Source organism: Chenopodium album, chromosome 1, assembly GCF_948465745.1.
Source record: "Chenopodium album chromosome 1, dcCheAlbu1.1, whole genome shotgun sequence".
Classification (NCBI taxonomy): Eukaryota; Viridiplantae; Streptophyta; class Magnoliopsida; order Caryophyllales; family Amaranthaceae; genus Chenopodium; species Chenopodium album.
This window is the reverse complement of record NC_137834.1, coordinates 90,195,746-90,221,122: the sequence shown is the minus strand read 5'-3', so window position 1 is coordinate 90,221,122 and position 25,377 is coordinate 90,195,746. Positions and strand designations below refer to the sequence as shown.

The window sequence follows — 25,377 nt, the reverse complement described above, 5'->3', positions numbered from 1 at the left end:
CCACAGTCATTTTTATGACCCCACTCCCGCCTCGGACAACCAGTGTTACACTACAGCTACAAACAAGATGAACCGGACACACCTACGTCGCCGCCACCACGGTGCCAAGAGGTGACATGTTGTTTGTTAAGCGCAAGGCCTGCATCCCGCCAACTCAAATGTTCCATTTTGCTAGGTGTTTTTACTTTAGCTCTGTTTTTTTTTAGGTTGTGATCTTTGTGAAGAGACAAAACTCTAATCTTTTATGCTAGTAGATCTATAACAAACAATGTAAGGAATTATAATTGGTGTTGGGTGCTATTGTATTAGTTTGGTATTGTATTTGTACATACTCCATAACAATTACTCCGAATTGAAGTAATGACTGTTGTACTGCGTGATGTGTTTTTTTTCGTCTATATGATGAAAAGCTAGTTCTAATAATAATAATAATAATAATGCGTTGATTTCGTGTAATTTTACGTATGGACTAATATACCCTTTTGAAGTTATGTATAATATCTAATGATAAAATGAATTGGATATAAATGAAATACGTGACTAAGTTAATAAAAAATAATTTATGTGATAATGCACTTGTGGTGCTCCTTTTATAATTATCTTTGATTCTTGCAAGTATTTTGGTACACGATAGAAGTGAATTGTCGACCAAATCATTATAATTTGCCATTGATTAAGTAATAATACACATTCGGTCGTAATATTCGCTATAAATGCTACCGTATATTTTACAATTGAAGTAGTAGGAAAGAAACCTTCTAACCTAGAGTACTTTGAATTAAGAGTTCAATCGTAAGAGGGGCATTTCAAGGAGGGCGGAAATCCTCTACCTTTTGAGTTCTCAAAATATTAGTCAGTAAAACTGAACGAGTTGAATTGTAAAAATTTCTTAAAAAAAAAGGTGAATTATAAAAAGTTCTAAACTAGTATTCGGTAGAATATTCTTTTTACCTTAAAAAATAGATGGAATATTTAAATTAATCCGTAAAAACAAAGTCATAGAGTATTATTTGATTTTAAGATAATAATATATGAAAAAAAATACGGTCAAACTTAATGCTTGAGTAGCGCAAAAGTCAAATTCGAAGACTAATAGTTACTGGACCTTAGTTACGTAGTAAAAACACTGCCCAGCTTGGACCATGTTTAACTCCAGAAAATCAAATTAGCAACTGTGTCAGTGCAGTGGCGCAAAACAGCTAAACCCTAAAACCCTTGCAATTTTCTGGGTTGAGAGAAAAAAGAGAGTATTTTTTTCTGTTTAAATTTTATTTTGATTCTTCTCTTCAATATTCAATCAATTCGTCGAACTTCTAATACTTTGATTAATCAATTGATTGATTAAATAAAGTTGTAATCTGTAATAAAGCTGGAATAAATTTGCTCTCGAACAATGTTGCAGAGCAAATCCTTCGTCAAGAAGACGAAGGGAGGCAAAGTTGTCAAGGTTTTCTCTCTCTTCTTTCTCCCAATTATCGAAATCTAAACCCTAATTTTACCCTAATTTTTTGTAATTTTTGTGATTTTATGCTTGATACAGGTTGTTCGAGAGCATTATTTAAGAGATGATATTTATTGTGGAGCTTTAATTTGTAAAGCTTGTGATTCTTCGGTTGCTCGGTTGAGCTTAGATGCTTCTACTATACTTGTTCTTGATACCAATGTAGTTCTTAATCAGGTATTGTATTTGTGTTTGAATTTGACTTTGAGCTTAATTTTGATTTTTGTAGGATGAATAGTGTCAATTTATTTTGTTAATTGCTATGTTTGATTTGGGTTATAGATTGATTTGCTTGAGAATTCCGCAATTGATGAAGTGGTGGTGTTGTCAGTGGTGTTGGAGGAGGTTAAGAATAAGAACCTATCGGTTTACAACCGGCTTAGAACTCTTTGCAGCAATTCGCAAAGGAAGTTCTTCGTTTTCTCGAATGAGCATCACAAGTAAGTTATGAACATCAATTTCATGCTTTCATTTTGCGAGGGCGAGAGGTGGTGAAATGCTGAAATTATAGTGAATAGGAATACAATGTGAAATGAGTTGTAGTATCTGTTGTAGGACAATGCACTCCCCTTTACTATATTGGACCATCAAATGTCTTAAGTAGCTGTTGTGATAATATGAACTTCAGTAAGTTGTCATCAAATGTCGAGTATGGTAACTTAAGTGGTTGGGTTATCTTGATTTTGGGTTGACTAGTGGTTGTTCACGATCCAAACATATTGAGTTTGGTTGCAAATTGATAGGACATATTTAGATCACAAAGATTGTTATTATTTTAGGCTGCTCAATTATTATTTTTATAATTTTATAATTAAAACCATAATTTTGATCTTATTAACTACTGTGAAAGTGTGATTATCAACATTTAATATGCTTGAGATATACAATAATGAGTAACTTAACACCTTTAACTTTGAAACCCCTCTACTTTATATACCATATTTCGCCAGATTGGTTACGTCAGTTACATGTTTGTCAAGTTGGGCACAGGTTGTCCAACTTCTAGTGCAATATATTGGTAGGAAAGATAATTCGGATCTTGGAAAACATTTGTTCTTAAACTCAATGTTTTGGGGTCAGGTTCCATTTCATTTTTGGGTTCAGATCAAAAAATTTCAATCTGTGCAATCTGGAGGATAACCATTTATTTTTACGACTAGTTGCAATAGCAATCAAGTTAGTTTAGTGTACTTTTGGCAGTTGGTTAAAGTAGAGCTCATTACTTATTCTCCAAAATTTTATAATCCCATTACAAATCTCAGTGTACTGTTGTTGTAGATTTTCATCTTTTTAAATTTTGTCTTTCACTGGTAGTGTCGCATAAACATGATAAAGTGTGTAACTAGCTTCCCTAGTATGTACTTCGTATAAGATTTACTACACACATTGTAGAAACTATAAAGAGAGAGATAAGAGATAAATATTTGAATAATCTGTTTACATTAACACACTAAAAACGGAGATACTCTAGGCCCATATAAATAGACTTACAACTTAAAAACTAATAAAGCTATAAAGTAGGAACTAATAAACAAGTGGGTAACAAACACTACACCACTAACTCAAGTACTTGGAATAACGTTCTAATAAACTGATATTTAGGAAAATTATATGCAACTAACGTTCCACTAGTTTTGGAGCACTAATTACTAACTACTTTGAATCAATCCAACATTCCCCCTTGATTCAAAGTCTCATACACTCGACTAAACTTAATATTCCATATTGCCAATTGACTTCAACTTAAATTTGACATATTTTGATCTCAACAAGAACACTTAACCGCACACTCGACTATGGAAGAGCTAATCTTCCTCTTCAAATTTCATAACATCTTGCTAGACGTTTTAATTTGTGATGCACATCTCATCACCTACACACTCGGAGCACTTCTCTCCGCACAACCAAACATCGACATTTTTGTTGATGCACTACTTCTCATCAACTACTCGATCTTGTTGATGCACATTATCACCGACTTTACATTTAATGGAGCACATCTCCCCATAAACTCTCTTTGACATTGTCCTTCAATTGACCATGTCACCTTTGCATCATACCAAAAATCTTTAATTGGTATTGTCTTGGAAATCGTCTCTGCGTTGATTACGACTTTCACACTCGTAAAGATTATACGATCTTTACCTTAAAATAATTTTTTGCCCTCTTTTTTTACCGGACTAAAATCCAATTACATGGGCTAAAAGGGAACCCAATCAACACTTCACCAAACCAACCATTACTTCCATGGTTAAACAGAAACACGCATAATTAAAAAAATTTCACTCGATATTTTTTTTAATTTCTCACACACAATGAAATCAAGCTGTGTTGCTTGTTTCCATACTCAATTTTTTTTTTTTTTTTTAATACTCTCTTTCTCTTTTTTTTTTTTTTTTTTTTCTTTCATCTCTTTCCCTTTTTTTTTTTTTTTTTTTTTTTTTTTTTTTTTTTTTTCCTTATCACGGATCTAACCTGAAGCTCTTGATACCATGTAGAAACTATAAAGAGAGAGATAAGAGATAAATATTTGAATAATCTGTTTACATTAACACACTAAAAACGGAGATACTCTAGGCCCATATAAATAGACTTACAACTCTAAAAACTAATAAAGCTATAAAGTAGGAACTAATAAACAAGTGGGTAACAAACACTACACCACTAACTCAAGTACTTGGAATAACGTTCTAATAAACTGATATTTAGGAAAATTATATGCAACTAACGTTCCACTAGTTTTGGAGCACTAATTACTAACTACTTTGAATCAATCCAACACACATGAAGTGTGAAGAAGTTAGCTAAACATATTTTTTGTTCTTATACTTATTCCGGTTTTTAATTGCACCATTTGCTTTGGGCATGAGATTGAAGATAGGAAGTAAAAGGTGGGGGATACCTAGAATGCCCATGTGACTACAAACAAAGAGAAAAGGTGGGGTAATAATGGTTATTTTCAAATGTCTACAAGGGTACAATAGGTATTTGGTGTGTGAACACATGCTTAAAGTTTATGAAAGCATACCATTAAGGGAAATGGTGCAATTAATATGCAACTTCCCAAAAAGAAAATTGGTGCAATTAATAAAAAAAACAGAGGAATTATATTGTGTAGGCTGTAATAGCTATTTTGTCAATTATAAGAATCTAGTTACTCTGTCCCTTTCTAATATTGATTTTCTTGACCGTGCCTTTGCTTATTTACCTTCTTCAGGGAGACCTATGTCAAAGCTATGGTCAATGAAAGTCCAAATGATCGAAATGACAGAGGTACGTTCTATGTCGTACCTAAATTAATTTTTATCCTATATTTAGGCAAACTTTCAAGAACTTCCTAGTTTCTCAGCACTTACTTTTATTTCCTAGTGACATTTTCAATCTTTTCTTTTCTTGGTTCTGAATTATAATATGTGATGAATGGCTTTACAGCAATTCGTGTGGCAACTCAATGGTATCAGAAGCATCTGGGTTCAGCAGTTCGGGTCTTACTGATTACAAATGATAGGGAAAACAAAAGGAAAGCAAATGAGGAAGGCATATCTGCTGAGACAGGTTTTCTTGAAAGTGTCCCTCTTAACTTGCAGTATTTTGTTTCACCTTTGCAAACCTGACAATAATGTTCATATCATGTTTCAGTTGAGTCATATGTCAAATCACTGGGTCAACCAGAATTGCTTGATCTGCTTGCGCAGCCTGCATCCGAGGACATGGTGATAGATAGTGTTGAAGACATGAGACCTTCGAAGAGGAAAGTTGTTTACAGTGAGGTAAAATTTCTGAAATTTTACGCCAACACACTGATATAATGAACTTTCAAAGTGTTTGTCTTGTTAATCTCTAATCACTAGATCTAATTTATTATCCGCTTCCTCTTTTGTACAGCATAAACCAATGTCTGAGATCACTACTGGTTTACATCGTGGCATTTATCATCAAGGAAAACTCCGTGTGAACCGATATAATCCATTTGAAGCATATGTTGGAAGTGAGAGTATTGGTGATGAGATTGTCATACACGGACGAACAAACATGAACAGAGCTTTTGATGGTGATATAGTGGCTGTGGAATTATTGCCTCAAGATCAATGGCATGCAGAGAAGTCCAGAATAGCAGATGAAGGTATGCACTCATAGTTAAAATTTCCTTTGTCCAAAATCTCCTTTGAGGTGCTGGCTGGGTTAACGTCAATGTGGATGCTGTACTCCCTCATCATTGTTGACTCCCTAGGACTCTTTTGTTTAGTTCAGGTAGTTGGCTTTAATTCTTTGCCTCTTCTTTCATGTTCCTTTGTAGAAAGGTGAACGCATCTATAAAGGTTTCAGTGAAGTTTATGCATACCATGGAAACTTTTAGTGAAAATTAATCAATCAATCAGTATACCAATTAACTGGTGAAAGGCATCAAAACACACCCTTTTTAGTCACTTGAAGAATTTAGAGGTCTAAGCATTATATTATTTGCATATGCTATCTTAATAAAGTTAATAAAAAGATCCATCAGGTTGTCATGCTGTTCATAAAAAACTCCACTGGCAACTATCCAACAGTATTTCTTCTATATCATGGTATGCTGAGATTCCTTGTCCTTTTTAGCTGTTTATTATGTTGCTAAAAATGTTTTGACTTTCTCTGTTTTTGTTTTAATACTGAAACACGTATCTTTTTCTAACTGTCATAAATTGTGATGTATCTTTTAGGGCACACAAGAGCTGACTAGTGGAGGAATCCAGCTTATCATATTTCCTTTAATTTTACCTAACATGAGATAAATTTGTGATTACTTTTTTGCAGAGGATGAAGAAGATGAAAGCGTGCATCTTGCTCCAAGCAGTGCTGATGATGCGCCTAGAAATACAAATGTCCAAGGATCCAGTGCAGATGCAACTCCTAGTCGTCCATCTGGATGTGTTGTAGGCGTCATTAAGAGGAACTGGCACTCGTAAGTTAATTTTGTTGTTGGAACAGAATCCCTCAGACAAATTAATTTCCTTTGTGCAGAATATTCTTCCTTGCTCCAACATATTTTCTGTATGCTGATCAAAGCGAATTTTATAGTTGTGCCTTGACATATTCACTTTATCTTTTGTAGTTATTGTGGATCGTTAGAGCCAATGCCTATGCCTGCTGGTAGTGGTGGCATTGCTAATGCTTTATTTGTTTCAAAGGATCGTAGAATACCTAAGATACGTATTCAAACTCGACAGCTTGGAAATCTTTTAGACAAGAGAATTGTTGTGGCCGTTGACTCTTGGGACCGTTTGTCTCGCTATCCCTCTGGTCACTATGTCCAAACCATTGGAGAAATTGGTGATAGGGAAACTGAAACTGAGGTATGGATAGTTCGTGAATCTTCATGCATGGATTTCATTCTTGGGTTTCTTATGAACAAGTATTTCTGTGTTTCTTGACTAATGCTATTCATCTTCAATTTCTTTTTATTGTTTGGAACCTCCTGCTTTTTGAGATGTTATTGACTAATTTGGATGATGCAGGTTGTACTGATTGAGAATGATATAAATTCTAAACCATTTTCTTCTCAAGTGTTGGCTTGTTTGCCACCATTGCCGTGGTCAGTGTCTCCTGAACATCTTTCTGATCCCAACAGAGAGGATTTAAGACATTTACAAGTTTTTAGCGTTGATCCTCCAGGTACTGCATATCTTGCTGCTATGTAGATTTCTAAATCATGTATCTATGTCTTAATTATCTTCTTTCTACGTGAATATAGGTTGCCGGGACATTGATGATGCTCTTCATTGTACACTTCTTCCAAATGGAAATTTTGCTGTGGGAGTCCGTATCTTTTTATTGTCACTTTGAGATTGCCAAATATTTGCTGACAATGTTTCTATACATGTGTTCTTACTTTGAAGCTTGTGTATTTCACAGATCTTCAACTCGGCAGTTGTTTCATTTAAACAACTCTATAATGTATTTTAGTACATATATACCAAACAGGCTATACATCTGTCATTTCTAGCACTAACCACATTCCATTTCGTTAATTTTTTTTTTTGAAATGAACAATGCCATTCATTTAATTTCTTCAAAGTATTGGTATGAAGTTATTTCTTTAATTCCCATGAATCCCATTTCATTCCATATTTATCAGTTCATTTCCATTCCGTTTCTTATTCACAATCATGGCTGTTTGTTAATTGGTGTCATTTTTCCTAAATTAAGTATATACTCATGGTTATTTTATTTAATAAAAAAAATTGTCTTCTTTTATTAGGAATTCATCTTTTAATATTCATATCTGAGACCAACAAGCAACCTGAAAAGGCAAAGAAACTGTAAAGCAATGTTTAGCAATCCAAAAAAGCTCCTATAATTCGTTGTTATTGTGAATTAAGTTATTTATGGTTCTTGATGAACTAAGGGTGAGATTATTTGGGTAGGAACTTGGTACCATTTTCTACACTATCCCTAAACCTTAAGTCTATGCTAAAAAAAAAAATCTAAAATAAGTACTTTGTTTATTTCTTGCTGGATTTTGTAATTGAAAAGGAATTTAATGATTTCCTGATCTATTTGTCTCTTCATTTTTTGCTTCTGCGCAGAGTTTGGTTCGCAAGTTGCACACTGCTTAGAATTGTTTGGTGTTGACACTGTTAATGAAAATATTTGAGTTTGCATGTATAAGGTTGCAGGATTTCAAGGTGTACTTTTTGCTGTGTTTACGCGAGTAACACTTGGCCTTTGCACAGTTGAAGTGTACATGCTGTACTTTGTTTGCTGAACTGGACTGTAATTCCTGGAGATCCTTGACAATATATTTTTTTCAGACATAGCTGATGTAACTAATTTTGTGCATCCTGGAACTCCTCTTGACGATGAGGCTTCACAGAGAGGGACATCGGTGTATCTTGTGGAGCGGCGAATTGACATGCTTCCAAAGCCTTTGACAGAAGGTTAATACAGTTTCTGTAATTGACAGTGTTTCAGAAATTAGAATTTTAGTGCCAAGATGTGGTTACATTCTTTGGCTTTTGCAGATATTTGCTCTCTTAGGTCAGATGTCGAAAGGTTGGCCTTTTCTGTTATTTGGGTAAGTCCTCATTTTTTTGCATAGTACCTACATGCTATCTTCTATTTTGATATGCATGTTCCCTATCATTCCAATACATCCTTCCTTTTGCAAAATCTGTCATGTAACCAAGTATCTAAATATGTACTGAATTCTAATTCCAGGAAATGACACCACAAGCAGACATCATATCTTCTAGATTCACAAAAAGCATCATCAAGTCATGCGCAGCAATGTCTTATGTTGAGGCTCAAGCCAGGATGGACGATAGGTTGTCTTTTATCTCTAACATTATTTAAAGCCTTTAATTATTGCATCATAGCCTGGTCATGTTAGATCTAGTGCTGTATCAGTTATTCCAGTATGAGACTTTGAAGTACTTGCATGAGCGTGTCAAGTATATTTTGTGCTTCTGATGTTTCTGCAGTATGTAATGAAATTAATGTTCCTGGAACTTAGTATTCACATGGTTCAGCAGGTTGTTTGTTGACCTTTTCTAGGTGGCTGAGACTGCAGTACCTGCTTTTTTTATATTATTTTTGTTTGTCAGTTTGCTTATAAATTTTTTGAAATATCTGCCGTTTTGCCCAAAAGATTTATAGAATATGCTGTGCTTCAAAGAAATAACATCATTAGAAAAGTACTCAGAGCCAAGAGAAGTTTATTTGGAGAAATCACTCTTGAAGTAGTTCTACCCTCATGTTGTAGGGAAAATGTTAGGAACCTGTGGGAGAACTTTATAATAATACTTATGTTTCAAATCCAGAGCCAGAACTACTGAAGTCTGTAGACTCTTGAACTAGATAGGAAGCTTTTTATTAATTCATGATCTGTCTGTTATATATATTGATAAAGGTCTTAGAAAACTATTCTTCCTGTGAGCCATCGGTTTGCATGAATAAATTTTTGTGTGATTTTGATTGGATAGTTATTATACCCTTATTGATTAAGTCTTTAAGCCAGGACTGAATACATGTGTAGATAGATAAACGTAAATAGACTTTGAAGTGGTTGTTTGATTGCTTTTCTTTATATTGGTGATTCTAATTATATATTGGTCAGGGATGAGGACAAAGGTGCATGGAGAGAACTTGATAATTAGTGTGTGATTGCTGTTTCATTACAGAGGACGATGAGAGCATGTCAATTTCTAGATTTTTGTAAAAATATCCACATCATAATTAGTACACATAATAGGTCGGTTAAGTTCTAACTGAGACTAGCTTATTTTATCGAACTGGCCCCTGGTAGTTAGAATCTTGTGCCTTGTCTGAAAACAATTGTTATAAGGTTATGTTGTAGTCTGCAGATTGAATCTCAACGTGGAAAATTTGTTCTCAATATACTGGGTTTCATTAAGAATAGCTGGTTAACATAAAGTTGATGGCCTGCGTCTAATAATAGCCCGCTACTTCATATAATGAGCATATATTCATTTCTTGCTATCCTTGTCAACTGCGTAACTACTGCATGTGGGGATTCTTGTACGGCTGTCATTATAAAATGATCACGAATGCCTTTTTTTTTTTTTTTTACCCGCAGCCGCCTGGTTGATCCACTAACTACTGATCTGAGAAACATGAATTCTTTAGCAAAGGTTTGCTTCACTAACTTCCTATATTTTGCCATCTGCTCCTGTATTATATACAGATGCTTGCCATTCTCTGCCTATCTGATTAACAGGTACCTTAATTGTTATCCTTTGCAGATAATGAGACAAAGGCGTATTGATAGAGGAGCCTTGACACTTGCTTCCGCAGAGGTCAAGTTCCAGATTGATACTGAGACTCATGACCCTCTTGATATTGGTATATATTTCTATTTATCTTTTTAAGAATTATGTATCCATGCTGAAGAACAAGAAAAAATATATTCATGACTTAAAACTTTTTCCTATGCAATATTGTGGGGCTACACCAGAATTTCTCATACCAAGTTGACCATTGAGTAAAAGAAGCGCGCTTAGGAGCTAGCTTTTGCCTGAATAATTGCTGGACACAATAGGACAGTTAGGTACTCCGGAGATGAATCTGTAATGCTTGAGAGTCTTGTGAAACTCAAATTCCCTTCATTTTTCTTTTTATTTTTTCCATACATCTCAGTCCTCTTTATTTCTTTACCTCATCTGGAAAGTCCCCCTTTGTTCAAAATAACATAATAAAGACAGTAATCTTATAATATAGGGAAGTCAAGAACTCAAGATACTCTATATGACTTTGCAAAAATGTGCCCTTTTATGTGAATGATGTGTGCTCCTTTGCCTCATGATTTTCTTTTTAGCAATGGAACCTTTGCACTATAAAGTGGCCTGTGCCTTTTATTACAATAATCAAGAGATGTTACAATTTGGAATTGATGTGCGATTACAACAATCATGATATATGCAGGACCTCAGACTTATTGTGATTTTGTTCTGGCATCTGACTGGACCCTTGAAATCTTGAATGAATACAATTACTAATAGCTGTGCAAACTGCAATCAAAGTCTTTCCGGTTTGGCAATTGTCCAAATAACAGACTTTGAGCTTTCACATGACTTAATTTTATATTCAGCATGACACAGTTTTAAGTGATAAGTTGTTTTCTTATCAATTGTGATATGATTGGAAATTCGGAATAGTAGATGTGAAAAAGATAGTGGGGTTTTATTGTACATTGATAAAGTGGAGTACTAGGAGATAGTAAGGTTCATTTAACTGAATAGGGTGTGGTACCTTAACATTTTCCTAGTGGAAAGGGAGATGTATCGATTAGTGGGGCCTTTTCTAATATGTAAGTGTAAAATTTAACGTGGGACAAAGTAAAAAGGTAAGTGTAAATTCTTATCTAGGGTAAGAGGTGAAGAAAATTCATCATGGATATGTGTCAAATTTACAAGCATGCTAATTCTATGGAATAGAATATATCTGTCTAAGTATTTCTGTCAATGGTATCTTTTTTTGGTGACTGTAATTACTCACTTAAGTCAAATCTATGAGCTGACGTGCTGCACTGACCTTTCTACTTTTCTTTCTCTAACTCCACTAATATCACCAGTTTGCACTGATGTTTGTTTTCCTTTTCACTGTTTTAATAGGAATGTATCAAATTCGAGAAGCTAATCAAATGGTCGAGGAGTTTATGCTTGCTGCCAATGTTTCAGTTGCAGAAAAAGTGTTGAAACATTTTCCATTTTGTTCATTATTAAGGTACAGTTATGCCGTAGGAACTGCCTATTTAGTTAGAGTGATAAAGGTTGGTGCCAATGTTTCAGAAGTGCTTAAGCAATAAAGTTACCGTATACAATTCTTTTTTTGTCATAATAATGAAATTGAGTCCCAAGAGACTTCAGCTGCATCTGGATTTGAAAGCTACTTTTTTGTTCAATAAGGCCAGTGATTGGTGAAAATACTTTGATATATATCAATTTTTGATGTCACTGATATTCTAGATTTATTTTCTTCTGAAATATGCTTGTAGGCGTCACCCTACTCCAACAAAAGAGATGCTTGAGCCTCTTCTACGCACTGCTGCTGCTGTTGGCCTTGATCTGGATGTATCATCATCAAAGGCACTTGCCGATTCATTAGACCGGGCTGTGGTAAGTTACTTTTAGTTGCTTTTCTGAGTTTTCTCTTCCTTCTTCCCTTTACCCCAGACCCTAGTGGCCAAAACACAAAAAATAACTAATGGATAAGAAAGGACGTGCATCTTACTGTGGTTTCAAAAAAAAAAAAAGGTGCATGTTACTGACAAGCTTTATTAATGGTTAAATAACTTCAAACAATATGTTTTACTTCTGCATGTCCAATGCATATACGATATACCTTCCAAATCAAGCAAGGAGGAAAAGAGTTTGTTGCTGACCATCATAGTTTTTATTTTCTAGGGTAATGATCCTTATTTCAACAAGCTGATTAGGATTCTGGCAACAAGATGCATGTCGCAGGTGAGTACATGGTATTGTGGATATAATATCATGCAATGGAGGTTTGATGTCTAACTTGCAAGGTGGTGGCTTTTTTTCTTCTCCAATATACGATTTTAGGCAGTATATTTCTGCAGTGGAGATCTCAGCCCTCCAGAGTATCTTCATTATGGTCTTGCTGCACCTTTGTACACTCATTTTACATCTCCTATCCGAAGATATGCAGGTTGGTACATAATTTGAGCCTCTCATAGTTAGTGTACTTAATTAACAGCGTCATATTAGTCGATGCTACTTGTTATTTACAAATTCCCGTATTTTTTGTTATTGCAGATGTAGTAGTACACAGGCTGCTAGCTGCATCCATAGGGATATCCAAGCTTCCAGAAATTTTCCAGGATAGGCCTCAACTTACAAGTATTGCTGACAGTAAGTATACATTGATATCTATGCTTAATTGTGGAGGGTAATATTGTCCAATGCAGATCAAAGTCTTTCTATTGGAGTTAGATGTCTAGGACATAGATGGAGTGGTAAACTGAGAGAAACATATAATCCTACCAAGGGACAAATAATATGAAACTTGTGATGTTAAACTTTGAAATTTATGTGAAATATCCAGTCCTTGATCACTAATTTTTGTTTTTGCTATAGCTTTGGATTTGAGTATATAAATCGTTGTTGTGTGTTAGTGCTTGTTGCATTAGGAATGGTTGAGCTATTGCTTAGTGCTGTTATGTCATTTCCAGCTTATTTCTACCAGATTGCTATTATTGTTTATCTCATCAGTGCTGTGTGATTCTCCATTTGACTATATGAGCTTTTTGCCACTGTTCTTCTGTACTTTTTTGGAAAAAGATTATTGGCCACTTCTTGAGGTGCCAAATAAAATGGATTGGGGGAGTAATTCTTACCTGTTTTTCATTTATTGTCTTTCTTCCGAAATTCCTAAGCTCGTCTTTGATTTGAATATATTCCTAAACTCCAAGAACAGGCTTTGTACAACAAAATTAATTAAGATTTGTTTCTCTCTGCAAGACTCCAAGAATAGGCTCCTTATTATCGTTGAATATATTTGCCACTAAGGCCTGTCTAGTTAGTTACATGCTTGTGCTCATTAGTGTCGTTACTAAATGTCATACCATCTCAATTGCCTTCAGATTTGAACTACCGACATAGAAATGCCCAAATGGCTGGTCGGGCTTCAGTGGAGCTTCATACATTAATATACTTCAGGAAACGGTACATGTCTTCTTCAATCTTCCCTCTGCACCATCTGGGTATATGTTACAGATGTGTATTGATACATTTTAACTCTTTTACTCTTTGCAGGCCTACAGATACAGAGGCCAGAATAGTGAAGATAAGATCCAATGGATTTATTGTATTTGTGCCCAAGTATGTTTTCTACTCTCCTTATTTTGGCTTCTGGTAATGCTTTCTTACATTTTTTTGTTGAATTAGTTGCTTGGAGATCTACGAGACCCCTCTACACTTTCTTTGATAAGAAGATCGTATCTTTCTGTCTTAATGATGTCACGATTCATGTTCAAATACAGTGCAGTGGTTCTAGTAACTTACACATGCTATTTTAGTCATGCAATTTAGACTATTAATATTGATAGTACCCTGGAAAAAATGGGCTAATGATACTGGGCCAAGCCGAGGCAAGGTATGGCTGCTGTATTTCTAAGCTTTGGGTCGGTCTTGGTCCACATTTTCATTGGATAAGTACTGCTTGGCTCAAAATGATGGGCAAGACAAAGCACACAAAATAACTGAAATTTATCCTAGGACCTAGGCATTATGCGGCCTGACATGAATTGCGATGGGTACATAGAACTAGGTTGTTCTTGGGCCACTCTTTGGAAACCCCAGGCAAGTGCGACACAGCCAGGTGCCATCTTTCCTACAGAATTTGCAAGCTTATTAGTGCCATATTACACCATTTGATCTGAAGCTCTGTGGATGATGATCTTGACATATGTTATGGGCCTTTGGCAATGTCTGAAGCTAATTGACCTTTTTCCTCATCCTATTTAGGATAAAATGAAATTCTTGGACAGGTGTCTAGGGTAAGACATTTTGCCCTTGGGTGTGTCATTTGAAGCACCGGACCAGGCCACTAGTATATAGACGATGCCTGCTGGTAAATGGGATTGAGACTCTCACCTTGCGCATCTGTACATGAACATCAGGGAAGGGATGATCTGAGATGGACTTTTAGGTCCAACTCATCCAAGTCTCCTAAATGACAGGAAACAGCCTGCCAATATTACACGAGTTCTTAGTTAATATCTGACTTGTATCAAACTTTGTGCCTGTAAATATTAACAAGCGAGCATGCATTTTTCTTGTTATGTTGACTGGCTGTGAACACTTCATATATCTTCTACTTGCTCTCTCTCCCCCCTGTGTTTTTACTCTGTATCCTCCACCCTTTATTCACCTTCTACCCTCTGGATGATGTCTGACATGCTGGTTCGTTCGTTATATTTATAGGTATGGTATTGAAGGACCTGTTTATTTAACTGCAAGAGGTGATAATGGGAGTGGAGAGTGGATGGTGGATGAGCAGCATCAGCAGGTGAAAAAGGCAGATGGTAGCCTTTGTTACAATGTTCTGCAAATGGTGCGGATTCATATGGAGGTTGTAGAACCCCAGCCTAACAGGCCTAAACTTGAACTGACTCTTACAGAATAAAACAGATATCTCAACTTTTTTGTTCGTTGGAATATATAAAAAGCAATTTGTACCATACTATCCTATTCTAGTTCTTCCCAATTTATTTTAAGTGTGTTTGGGAATTTTATTTTCATTCGTGCTGTTATTATTCATGGTATATGTCGTAAAAATGTCAGTACAAGCCTTGTATGACCAGCTATTGCTGGTATAATTCATTCCTTAGTAGTGCTTTCAGTACACTGGTACTTTATCATTGATACACAAAATCCCAATTGACATTTGGTTGGTAAATTTATATCTATAATTTGCATAATAGTTTGCATGTCACTGTGAAATTGAGGGAGCTACTCTGGTTGTTGATCACATTTTCAATGTTTCGAAACAATTCATCTATTGCTGAAAATGTTTTTCTCTTTTGGGATTTAGAAAGAGATCCATTCATATGAAACATAATGTGGTGTAAAGTCCAGAGTTCACGAAGTGATTATTGGATTGAGGTTGTCAGATTGTCCATGAAACCATGAGAAAAAATAGATTCCAGCACTGCATTATCTACATTTTAAATTTTTGACTACCTAATCAAAATATTAATATTGAAATTAAAAAACATAAAACAAATTAGATTATAAAAAATAAAATCTGGTTATAGATTCTATCTACTCGCATTTTTTTTTTCATTTGAAGAAAACACTATAATATTAAAGACACAATGAAATAAAAAATATTGTCAGAAATTGCAAGGCAGAAGAAAGAAACAAAATTTTCCACCTTTACCATTTAAAACTCAATAACCTCAATGTCGACCTCTTCCTCGGCCTCTTCCTCTACCCCCTCCTCTACCTCCTCCTCGGCCTCCTCTACCACCTCGGCTCCTCCTCTCATAATTTGTAGGCTTAAGACCTAACGACTGAACACCCCTCTTATTACGTCGTGGATCTTTATTATCTTCATCTTCCTGGTACTTTGCTTTACTTCTAGAAACAAAGGAAATCTCTCGTGACCCTCCTCGTCCTACTTTAACATCACCATGCAAACGAGATGCTCTATTGTCATCATGCAAAGCAGCCACTCTCTCTCCTAAAGGAAGAGCGTCTTCATTAGCAAGTGAGACACTTTCCAAGAACGCTTGTGCATGCCTTTCATCCTTCACTTCATACAATCTGAAGAATATGATAAGAGGTTTAACAATTGTAAATAAATAAAAAAATTGAAGTTATTTGCTTCTTAATTATCTTTTATCCAACTCACTGAAATAAATGAGAAAAGAAATTAGCTCACCTAGGAGTCCGCGATTTCTTATCCAGCCTGCTTTCATCATCAGAGGAAGCATCACCTTCACTCATCTCATCCTCCATGATAGGCTCAAAGTGCTCATCCAGCAAAGCCGTCTGCTTCTGGGGAGCTATAGGATGTAATGCCATATATTCCTGGGAATTCTCGTCAATCTCAAATTCCTGGGCAAAGGAAATAGAAAAGAAAGGTTGTTATGAGACGAAGTGAAGCAAATTATATTGTAGCCTTCTTTTAGGCAGTCCTTGAGGTAAAACTAGCCAGAGTTACTGAATGCCAAATGAAAATGCCACAGCAAATAAGCATGTACAAAAATTCAGTGATAAGAAATATAGAATAATGTTAACGGCATAATTAAGCAATACCGGATTCTCAAACATCTCCGCAAATCTATCATCGTTCAGTATGTCAATGTTCAATCCCTTCTTTTTCTTAGAGGATTTCTTTTTATCAGCATCATTTTCAGCTGCTTCTTCATCCTCGAGAAGAGTATGTACGAGACGCTTATTAACCTTTGGCAGCTTCCTCTTAATCTGTGAAAGACAATAGCCACAAGAGAACAAATGATATCAAATAACTATAAGGCAATATTACATCAATTTAGCAATGAAATTAAAATTAGTTTTCTTCATTTGGAAAATGCATGGCCATGGTGATAATGTCATGACCCCAGTCCAGCCCGATAAAATAAATTGTACTCCCACATGCCCAATAATTATTTCATATAATAACTGACAAGTTCTCAGTTTTTAAAAAATTCAGAACAAAATGGAAATGATGTATCAATAGCATTTCATGTATCACATAACAGTTAAATAGAAGAAAAGCTGAAAAACACAAGATACCAGCCTCACAACTTGGCCTTGATGCTAAAAGTTTGTTACTTAACTGATGGGAATATATTAAAATAGAAGCCTTGTAATTTGAATGACAAAACTGACCGTTATACGTCCACGATGCATGGCCTCCAGCTTCTCCTTCTTACGCTTCTCGATGTAAGCATCATATGCAAATGGATCCGTTATAGACTTTGCCTGCAATTATCACCCAAAAAAATTTCAAACAGATGTCCATAAAACAAGGGGTATCCAAAATCTATTCCACAGCCAGCACGATCCAATATAATGCCAATGTCTATAATACGGTAAACAGGTTCAGAAATACACATTCATTATTTTTGTTAAAAAGTAGATATTATTTTGTAAATAGGGGAGAAAACAGCAGAAAATCAATGAAAGACAATAAGCTTGATTCCCCCAATTAGCAGCAGCATTAACAATACATGCAAAAGTACAACACAGGTGACAGCTTAGTTAATCAATCACCATACATTCCTCTTACTCTACAAAATTGTTGCACAAAATCTTGTCATGCTTAGACACATGACTATTCGCTTTCAAAAAAAAATAAAAAAAATTAATAAATAAAAAAGACACATGACTATTCACTTGGGCTACTGCAAAACTTGGCAGAAAACAGCTCCTCCCCCCCCCCCCCCCCCCCCAAAAAAAAATCTACAAGTCACCATGTGAAACACATATGTCCTTCTAAATATGGAAAGAAAAAAAAAAAAGGTGATCAGATGATCGCTACAATGGTAACAGTTTCACAAAAGCTGCATCTTGCATGTAGGTTGGCATGCCTCGCAACATATTATACACATCAAGAGTTCCCAGTTTATCTTGGTAATTCAAGAGTTTTGAAAATATTATTTTAGAACAAAAAATTCATGCTCCTTGTGGAATTTATGATGTATGAAACAACTATGTCACCTGATGTAAAAATATAATATGAATTACAACAAGGCTATGTCCTTTGCTTTTATCCCCCATGAAAAGAAATCCCACAAATTCTAATCAGGAACTCCAACAGATTTGCATACATCAAACAAGGCATTTTGAGTTCACATCAGACATGTAAGGCTTATGCATAATTATAAACAGGTAGAACCGTAGAGCCCAACAAAGCCAAAATCAGAATACAATGGCAACATATTAGACCATCTACCTTCTTATATAACCGATAATCAATGAAGTACCCATGCATATAAGCTCTGAGAAGGTTGGTTCCGATTAAATTGGTCAGGTTAAGTCTCTCAAGTTCTTCTTTAGTTAAGAACTTGTAATCATCGTATATACTTGTCTGAGCATTCTCTTCCAGCTCTTCCTGAAAAGACAAGGCAAAATGTGGTAAGATACTACAGCAGAGTATAAAAAACACCACAAGACAATTCAGATATATTCAATTAATTCAAATCTCACAAACAGAAATCATCGCACAGTATAAAAGGACTAGACCAAGTACTTACAGTCAAGTTTTCCAAATAAGAGCACCACTTGGGGGCAGGCCCAAGAGCAGGAATGTAGTAAGAGGGTATATGGGTTGAATCTAGAGCCAATAACATTAGCCCAGTTTCACGAATCACACATATATCATTAATTGCACCACCTGTTGGTTCGATACTGGTCATCCCTTCACCCTGCAATTAAAGAAACATCATTTTAAGAGCTATATACAGCTTAAGCAAAAGCTAGTACAACATTTGAGATACAATTGAAGGTCAAAGCTTCCATTTGTCAAGCAACAAGCTTAACTTCAGCTCTATAGTCAAGCTTAATTTTGAGGCTACCTATTCCAGCTAATCTCAGCTTGCTGACAGGCAGCTTGCCTTCTTCCAATTTAGAGCACGCAGAAGAATAAAGGGAGAAAAAAGACTCCCAATCTTCACAAAGATAACACGTATTAAGGTGAAAGAAGCTCACCGTCTCAGGATCCCAAATTCTGACGATATGATTATCTGTGCTAATTAACTTAGGATGTTCTGAATTTAGAGTCCGATGCCACTTGATATCCAAAATTGGGCTTCCATACCTATTAGACAGGATGACAAAACATCAGAAGGAATTTTCACCTTTCCCATTAAAAATCAATAAGCAACACCGTGAAAATTGCATGCTTACATGTGATCCTTAACTCGAATAGGATGGGAAGATCGTAAATCGTAGATCAGTACCTGTAGCACAGAATAACACATATTGATCATATTGTCAAACACTTACAACAAAATTCACACATATCTCAGAAAAACAACATATGTAATTCACTTTTGACTTGTTATGTAATTCACACAAATGTACTTAACAGTTTACACAGATGTATTCAAGATTTTAATGTAATTCACTTTTGACTTGTTATCAGAAATGACAAATTTTCAATATATATTACTAGATTTTAGGATGCTAACGAATTAAAGCTTGTTTTAAACGCAACCAAGATCATGTAGGAAGTAAATTAGGTGCTAAAATATTTACTCCAATGTGAATCTGGCTCTAGTTGAACAGATGCAACAAACCTGACGAAAAAGCCTATTGTCTAAGGCTTCTACCGCTAACCGTCCAAGAAATTTAAAGATAAAAACATCCACAATTACACGTTAACTTTCATACTGATCTTGCACGATGCAAATATCCCAGCTAACCATAACCAAACAAATCAGAAATTCTAATCTAAAGGTATGCTAAACGAATTGCTCAGGGGAACAAAATTATAAAGCTGCTAAGAAAATTCATAGCTTACCTTTCCCTCACTGCTTCCTACAGCCATTTGAAAGCCTCCTTCATCATCAAACTCAATAGCAGTTACCTGCAAGTGATGCAGCAAATAGGTTGGCGGATATTCCAAACAATTGAGGTCCTAATCTAGCCACCTTACTGATTGAGATAAGAAACTGATCAAAACTGAATTCCGTATACTTAATTGATTTACTAACTAAACCGATTTTTAATATATTCAATTTATTTATTAAAAATAGGAAAAAGATGAAGGAACACAACAATAAAACTACATAACACAACGAGAATAATAAATTCCACATAGTTCATCACTGACATGTCTACAGCGGAGGTTTACAAAAAACAAAATATGGAAAATTTTGACAGCCAAGTCCATTGTCGTAAGAGGAAGGTCCTTTTCATATACAGTTCAATTTTGAGCATTAAGCGCAGAAAATTAGATTTTGCTGCATGTACAAGCTAAAGGCATTCACATTACATCTGCAAATTAATGAACGCCAAATAGTTTAGGTTGAATTAGGGATCAAATCTCGTCTACGACATTTGCACTTTGTTGCTCTATGTCCACCAAAAAAAAATTGCCAATAAAAAATGGTACCTGGCCATCGTCCTCAGCAGCAGCGACAGCATTAATTCTACCAACAGATGATCTTGCTCTCATATCAAAGCATTCAACAGCCCCATCCTCACCGCCACAAGCAACTAATCCATGAAGATTGCTGATCCAAATAAGAAAATTTACAGATCTTAGAACAAAGAATTATTTGAGCAAGATGAACCAAAGACTAATAAATTACGGATAGAATCATTACCTTCTAGATACTACATTTAATCCAGGAGATTGAGTAGTAAGAGGGGCAAGAAACCGACCCTATACGGAGGAATCACATGCAGTGTCAAAAATGTGGTTATCTGCTCAACAAATAGCAAACTAGCCCTGACATATGAAGCAATATAGAAATATATCTGAAGGAAAACTTTCTAAATTAGCAAACATCCATTTCCAGGTACAAAATTCCAAATCAATACCCCAGTTGCTAGTGCTCTAACCAGGATAACAAGTCCAGTACTACATCTGCTCATTTCAAAAACCAAAGAGAGGTATACTAGGATACGTAACATACAAAATTGAGATATAATCTCAGGAGAATAAAGAGCCGAATTTTATCTTAATTGGACAAATAAGAGCAATTTCATTACCCAACAAAGAAAAATAAAATTTTACAGATTTGTTTTTAACAAAAGCATGGACAGTCATATCCTCTACATACAATAAACTTACTAAACACATAAAGATAGAGCCCAATGTAACTTGAGGGTTTTTGTAATAGATAACAAAGAAAAATATTAAGACCAAGAGGGCAACACCAATCCACATGAAGATTATTGCAGGAGATAAGTATACTGTATACAGAAAGATAAAACAAAACTTGGTGATTATAAGAATGCCAAAGATTGCAAAAAGTCAATCTTCTTCAGGCTTATCTTCAGGCTTATCTACTAAATAATAAACTGGAAAAATGCAAGATCTGCCCAAGTTCCCTATAACTGCCAGAGTTGTTCAAAAGTATCCAAAATTCAAACTGATTCGGAATGGGTTCAAGATTTAAAGATATATTACTTCCTCCGTTTTTTTATTAGATGCATCACTTTCTAAAAATAGAAGTTTTAATTTAAATGCATCACTTTCTAAAAATAGAAGTTTTTCTCTATTTCTCTCTCTACTCCAAAAACTGCCTAGGAGTCCGCAATTACATAAGGGATGCATCTAAATAAAAATATAGGAAGTATTATAATACAATCAGAATGTAAATCCGTGTATTTGCTACAAAGATATAGAATTATAAAATGTTAAAATACGGAGTATTATTTTCATTATCTATTTTTTTTATTTACTCATATTTATTAGTGTTTTCTATGTTTGCAGTTTTTTTTCCCCTTCATAGAAAAAGGAAGTGTAAGACATACTCCCACATCTAGTATTCTTCAAAAATAATAATTGATAACCAAACATTTCCTAACAATATGTACTTTGATAAGTAGGCATACTATATTGGAATGTGGGGAGTATATACATCAAATACAGGAATCCAGTATGCAAGTATATGAACTTTCTGGTATTGGATGTTAGTATTCATTCAACACAGTGATACAGGGAACGCGGGACGTTGAGGCGAATCGCGATCTGAGTCGTTCGTACCGAATCGCGGAACGAACGCGACCCAAATCGCTAGGGTTCGTGACTCAGTTCGTAGTCGAAGCGTTCCCTTTTTCTTCTTCAGCAAGGTCGAATTTCTGAGTCAATAGCGGCAAAAATTGAAGGTTTACAGTGTTTGATAATGGCGAGTTCGCGAGGTTGAAGATGATAAAGTGAAAAAGAAAAAGTTGAGGGGGCATTATGCATGAGACAAAACTTCTTTTTGAACTTCTTACTATATTGGGGCCCTCAATATAGGAAATAGGAATATATATTCATATAAAGTTATTATTTACACCTTTTTTTAGTTTACTGAGTTTTTACTATGTCATTTTTTTTGTGCTAAACTTTACTAATGTCATTAGTCTCTAAGTCTCCTACTCATTACACTAGCTTATTGGGAACTTGAAGTCTTGAAAACTGAAAAGGACAACTTGCAAGTGATTAATGTTTTAACTATTTTTTACGGGAAATATGAATGTTTTTTGGATGAAAAGAAAATCAATGTTTTAATTTCAAATTAATTTTTAGTTTTTTTTTTCAGATTATTATTTATAGATATATATATATATTAAACTACACCCAACGTTTCCGATTCACTCAATGTAGCGTTTCCTGTTTCCGTTTCCGTCCCGCATTTCGTATCGAATTTCGTTCCAACACTGCTTAAGAGCAAGATAGGTAGATCAGCTAGACAAGAAATGCTAACCTTTCTATACTAGATAGATTGTCTTTCTAAAGCATCATCAGCTTTCAAAATAATTTTATCATTCAGGGAATGTAATAGTCACTTGGTCATATACTCATATGTGCTCAAGCATTCTTCATCCACAAACTTAAGCAATACCCTAACTTCCTCTCTAAATGGTTTACATGAAGCTCTGAAGAGCGGCACACAAGCCCTGCCCCATAACAATTCCTAAAAAAATGACTTACTATAAAGCATAAGTAAAGTGATATGGTCAGGTATTCATGTAATTATTATGAAAGAAGGAACCATGAACCAATCATTGAATTGTGGCCCTACCATACATTTATTTCATCTATTAATCTTTCATGTCTCTATTAAAGTCTAAACCATAAACCCAGTCTCTGAGAGAAACTTCGCAATCTATGGTCACCAGTTGTTTGGGTGATATTGATGGTAGGAAATGCAATCCATATAAGGGATTTTCCTCATTACAGATAATGGCAAATGCTAAAGTACATTTTAAACACCATTACAGTAATAATTGACACTGAAATTACAATGAAGCAAAGGCAGCCTGTCAGCTACATATCAATAAAGGGTAATCAGGGCAAACCTGCGATAAATTTATTCTGTAAAGATCTGGTGAAGAGGCAGCACAGAGCAAATCGCAAGACCATGAATCGTATACCATATCCCTTCCCATCCTATTCATAAGACGCAATGAAGTTTAGCTATATCCAATAATAAACATATTAACATATGAAAATCAATAGAAACTCAGTGATCAAGTAACTGAAATTTGTTTTCACATGTGTAGTTAAAATGATAAAGAAAGAAAATGAGACATTCAGGTGATGTCCTCCATAGAACTTGAAATGGTGATCAAAAGAAGAAGGCTTAATTAATGTGAAAGTTCCTCCAACTTCTTTTCTCGGGAGAGAGCTAGCGGATGTGATGTCAATAAAAGGTCGAATAGCATTAACAGAATGCAAATCGGCAAAATCCCATATTATTGCAGCAACAGTTAAGTAATTAACAGAATGGAAACTCCAGCTGACTTTGCCCGTTAGAAGCCATAAGTTTAGCAATGTAATTGATATTTGATTATTTTTAATATTATTCCCTCACATTAAGATTTGTTTCTTTTCATGTACTATGCCAATAGTGCTGAAAATACCAAAATATGATTTTATGAACTCATTCAACAAAAAAGATACATGCAATTAGTAAGAGGTAGCTTACCTAGGAATCCTCACTTTATAATGACTTCCATATTTAGCATGTAGACAGATAGAGCGATCAGCACACATAAATGCAATCTTAGAGTAATCATCAGACAGCACCTGTTTCGTTTCAGCCACGAATATCATCCCAAGTATGATTAATTACAACGATGTTCATATTCATATTCGATAAGCTAAATCAATATGCAAATGAAGCAATGGTAAAAGTACCTCGAAATCAACTATTTCAGAAACCAAATGTCTTTCAAACTTCAAGGAAAGTTCCCTTAACTCATACACCTTAACTTGTGGAGGGTAAATACCTATAATCGATTTTCAACAACAACAAAGCCTTAGTCCCGATATGATTTTGTGTCCGCTAACATTAATTAAATAGATCAACAACAACTAGTCCCAAAATAATTTTAACTAATTCGATCAACGACGAAAAATTCATTCCAGTATAGATGACCTACCTGAAGCAAGTAGAAATTCTCCATCAGGGGTGGCCTTGATTTTGGTGGTTGCGGTTTCAAAATTCAAGTCCTGAATCAACTCTACTCTTTGCGAATACTCTGAACAACAAATTTTGCAAATTTAATCAATACAACAAACATATTCATCATCAAATCAAATGATAATAGCATAAATTATGCAAATTTCAAAAAATTAAGATTGAAGAGGTACCTGTGTCTTTGCGGAGAGCACGCTGTTTCTTGGGGTTGAGCCAGGTTGCAAGAGAACGTTGATGGCCGGTTAAAGAATAGACTTTGACGCCATTAATGGAGGTTGATTTGAGTGTACCTCCATGGTAAGCCATTTTATTGTTCTTCTTCTTCTGGGAAACTTGTTTCAAGTAAAAGGGTTTAACTTGATTTTAATTTTAGGGTTTTGCAGAGAAGAGGAATACTGAATACTCAAGTTGGAGAAGAAAGGCGGGGTTTTTGCTTCTTGTTGCGGAGTCGCAGAAGAGTTGTGCACGGGTCGGACAAGCCCGTGTGAAATGCTAACGGGTTGTTTTTTTTAGGGGGAAGACAAGTTGTGCACTTGTGTTCATAGGTAAATAGGTGATCAACATGGCCCGGTCGATCCAGCTTGAAGCCCTGTAAATAGAACGGGTTTGAGCAAGCCTTAAAATCGTTTTTTAGTTAAAAATCCGAACTTGGATTGAAAGCCCGCTTTGGCCCAACAAGCCCGTTATTTTTGCGAGTTTGGGCAATCGATATGATGTTAAGGCTAGGGTCGGTTCGATTTTTTTATTACCTCTACTTGTGCTT

General features: G+C 35.2%; 2 protein-coding genes across 2 annotated transcripts; one reads left to right on the top strand and one right to left on the bottom strand.

Moving 5' to 3' along the window:
* The first annotated feature begins 1,139 nt into the window (after positions 1–1,139).
* Positions 1,140–15,361, top strand: LOC145562711 (exosome complex exonuclease RRP44 homolog A-like). Its single transcript, XM_081623085.1, has 24 exons — positions 1,140–1,447; positions 1,541–1,678; positions 1,784–1,941; positions 4,719–4,774; positions 4,934–5,056; positions 5,141–5,271; positions 5,387–5,624; positions 6,296–6,443; positions 6,594–6,834; positions 6,997–7,153; positions 7,233–7,301; positions 8,293–8,418; positions 8,503–8,555; positions 8,699–8,805; positions 10,077–10,131; positions 10,243–10,342; positions 11,611–11,722; positions 11,994–12,114; positions 12,403–12,462; positions 12,562–12,667; positions 12,775–12,870; positions 13,602–13,683; positions 13,774–13,839; positions 14,944–15,361. Exons 1-24 carry the CDS (start codon positions 1,394–1,396, stop codon positions 15,143–15,145), a joined length of 2,799 nt encoding a protein of 932 aa, XP_081479211.1. The 5' UTR covers positions 1,140–1,393; the 3' UTR covers positions 15,146–15,361.
* A 289-nt stretch (positions 15,362–15,650) lies between these two features.
* LOC145626425 (uncharacterized) lies at positions 15,651–25,108 on the bottom strand. The gene is made up of 16 exons (XM_081678858.1): positions 24,788–25,108; positions 24,577–24,675; positions 24,332–24,423; positions 24,120–24,220; positions 23,491–23,581; positions 20,802–20,860; positions 20,588–20,708; positions 19,994–20,059; positions 19,378–19,430; positions 19,180–19,288; positions 18,726–18,896; positions 18,425–18,583; positions 17,359–17,451; positions 16,783–16,950; positions 16,406–16,581; positions 15,651–16,287 (listed from the first exon to the last, which is right to left on the bottom strand). The coding sequence occupies exons 1-16, from the start codon at positions 24,918–24,920 to the stop codon at positions 15,921–15,923; spliced, it is 2,058 nt and encodes a 685-aa protein (XP_081534984.1). The 5' UTR covers positions 24,921–25,108; the 3' UTR covers positions 15,651–15,920.
* Between the last annotated feature and the right edge of the window lie 269 nt (positions 25,109–25,377).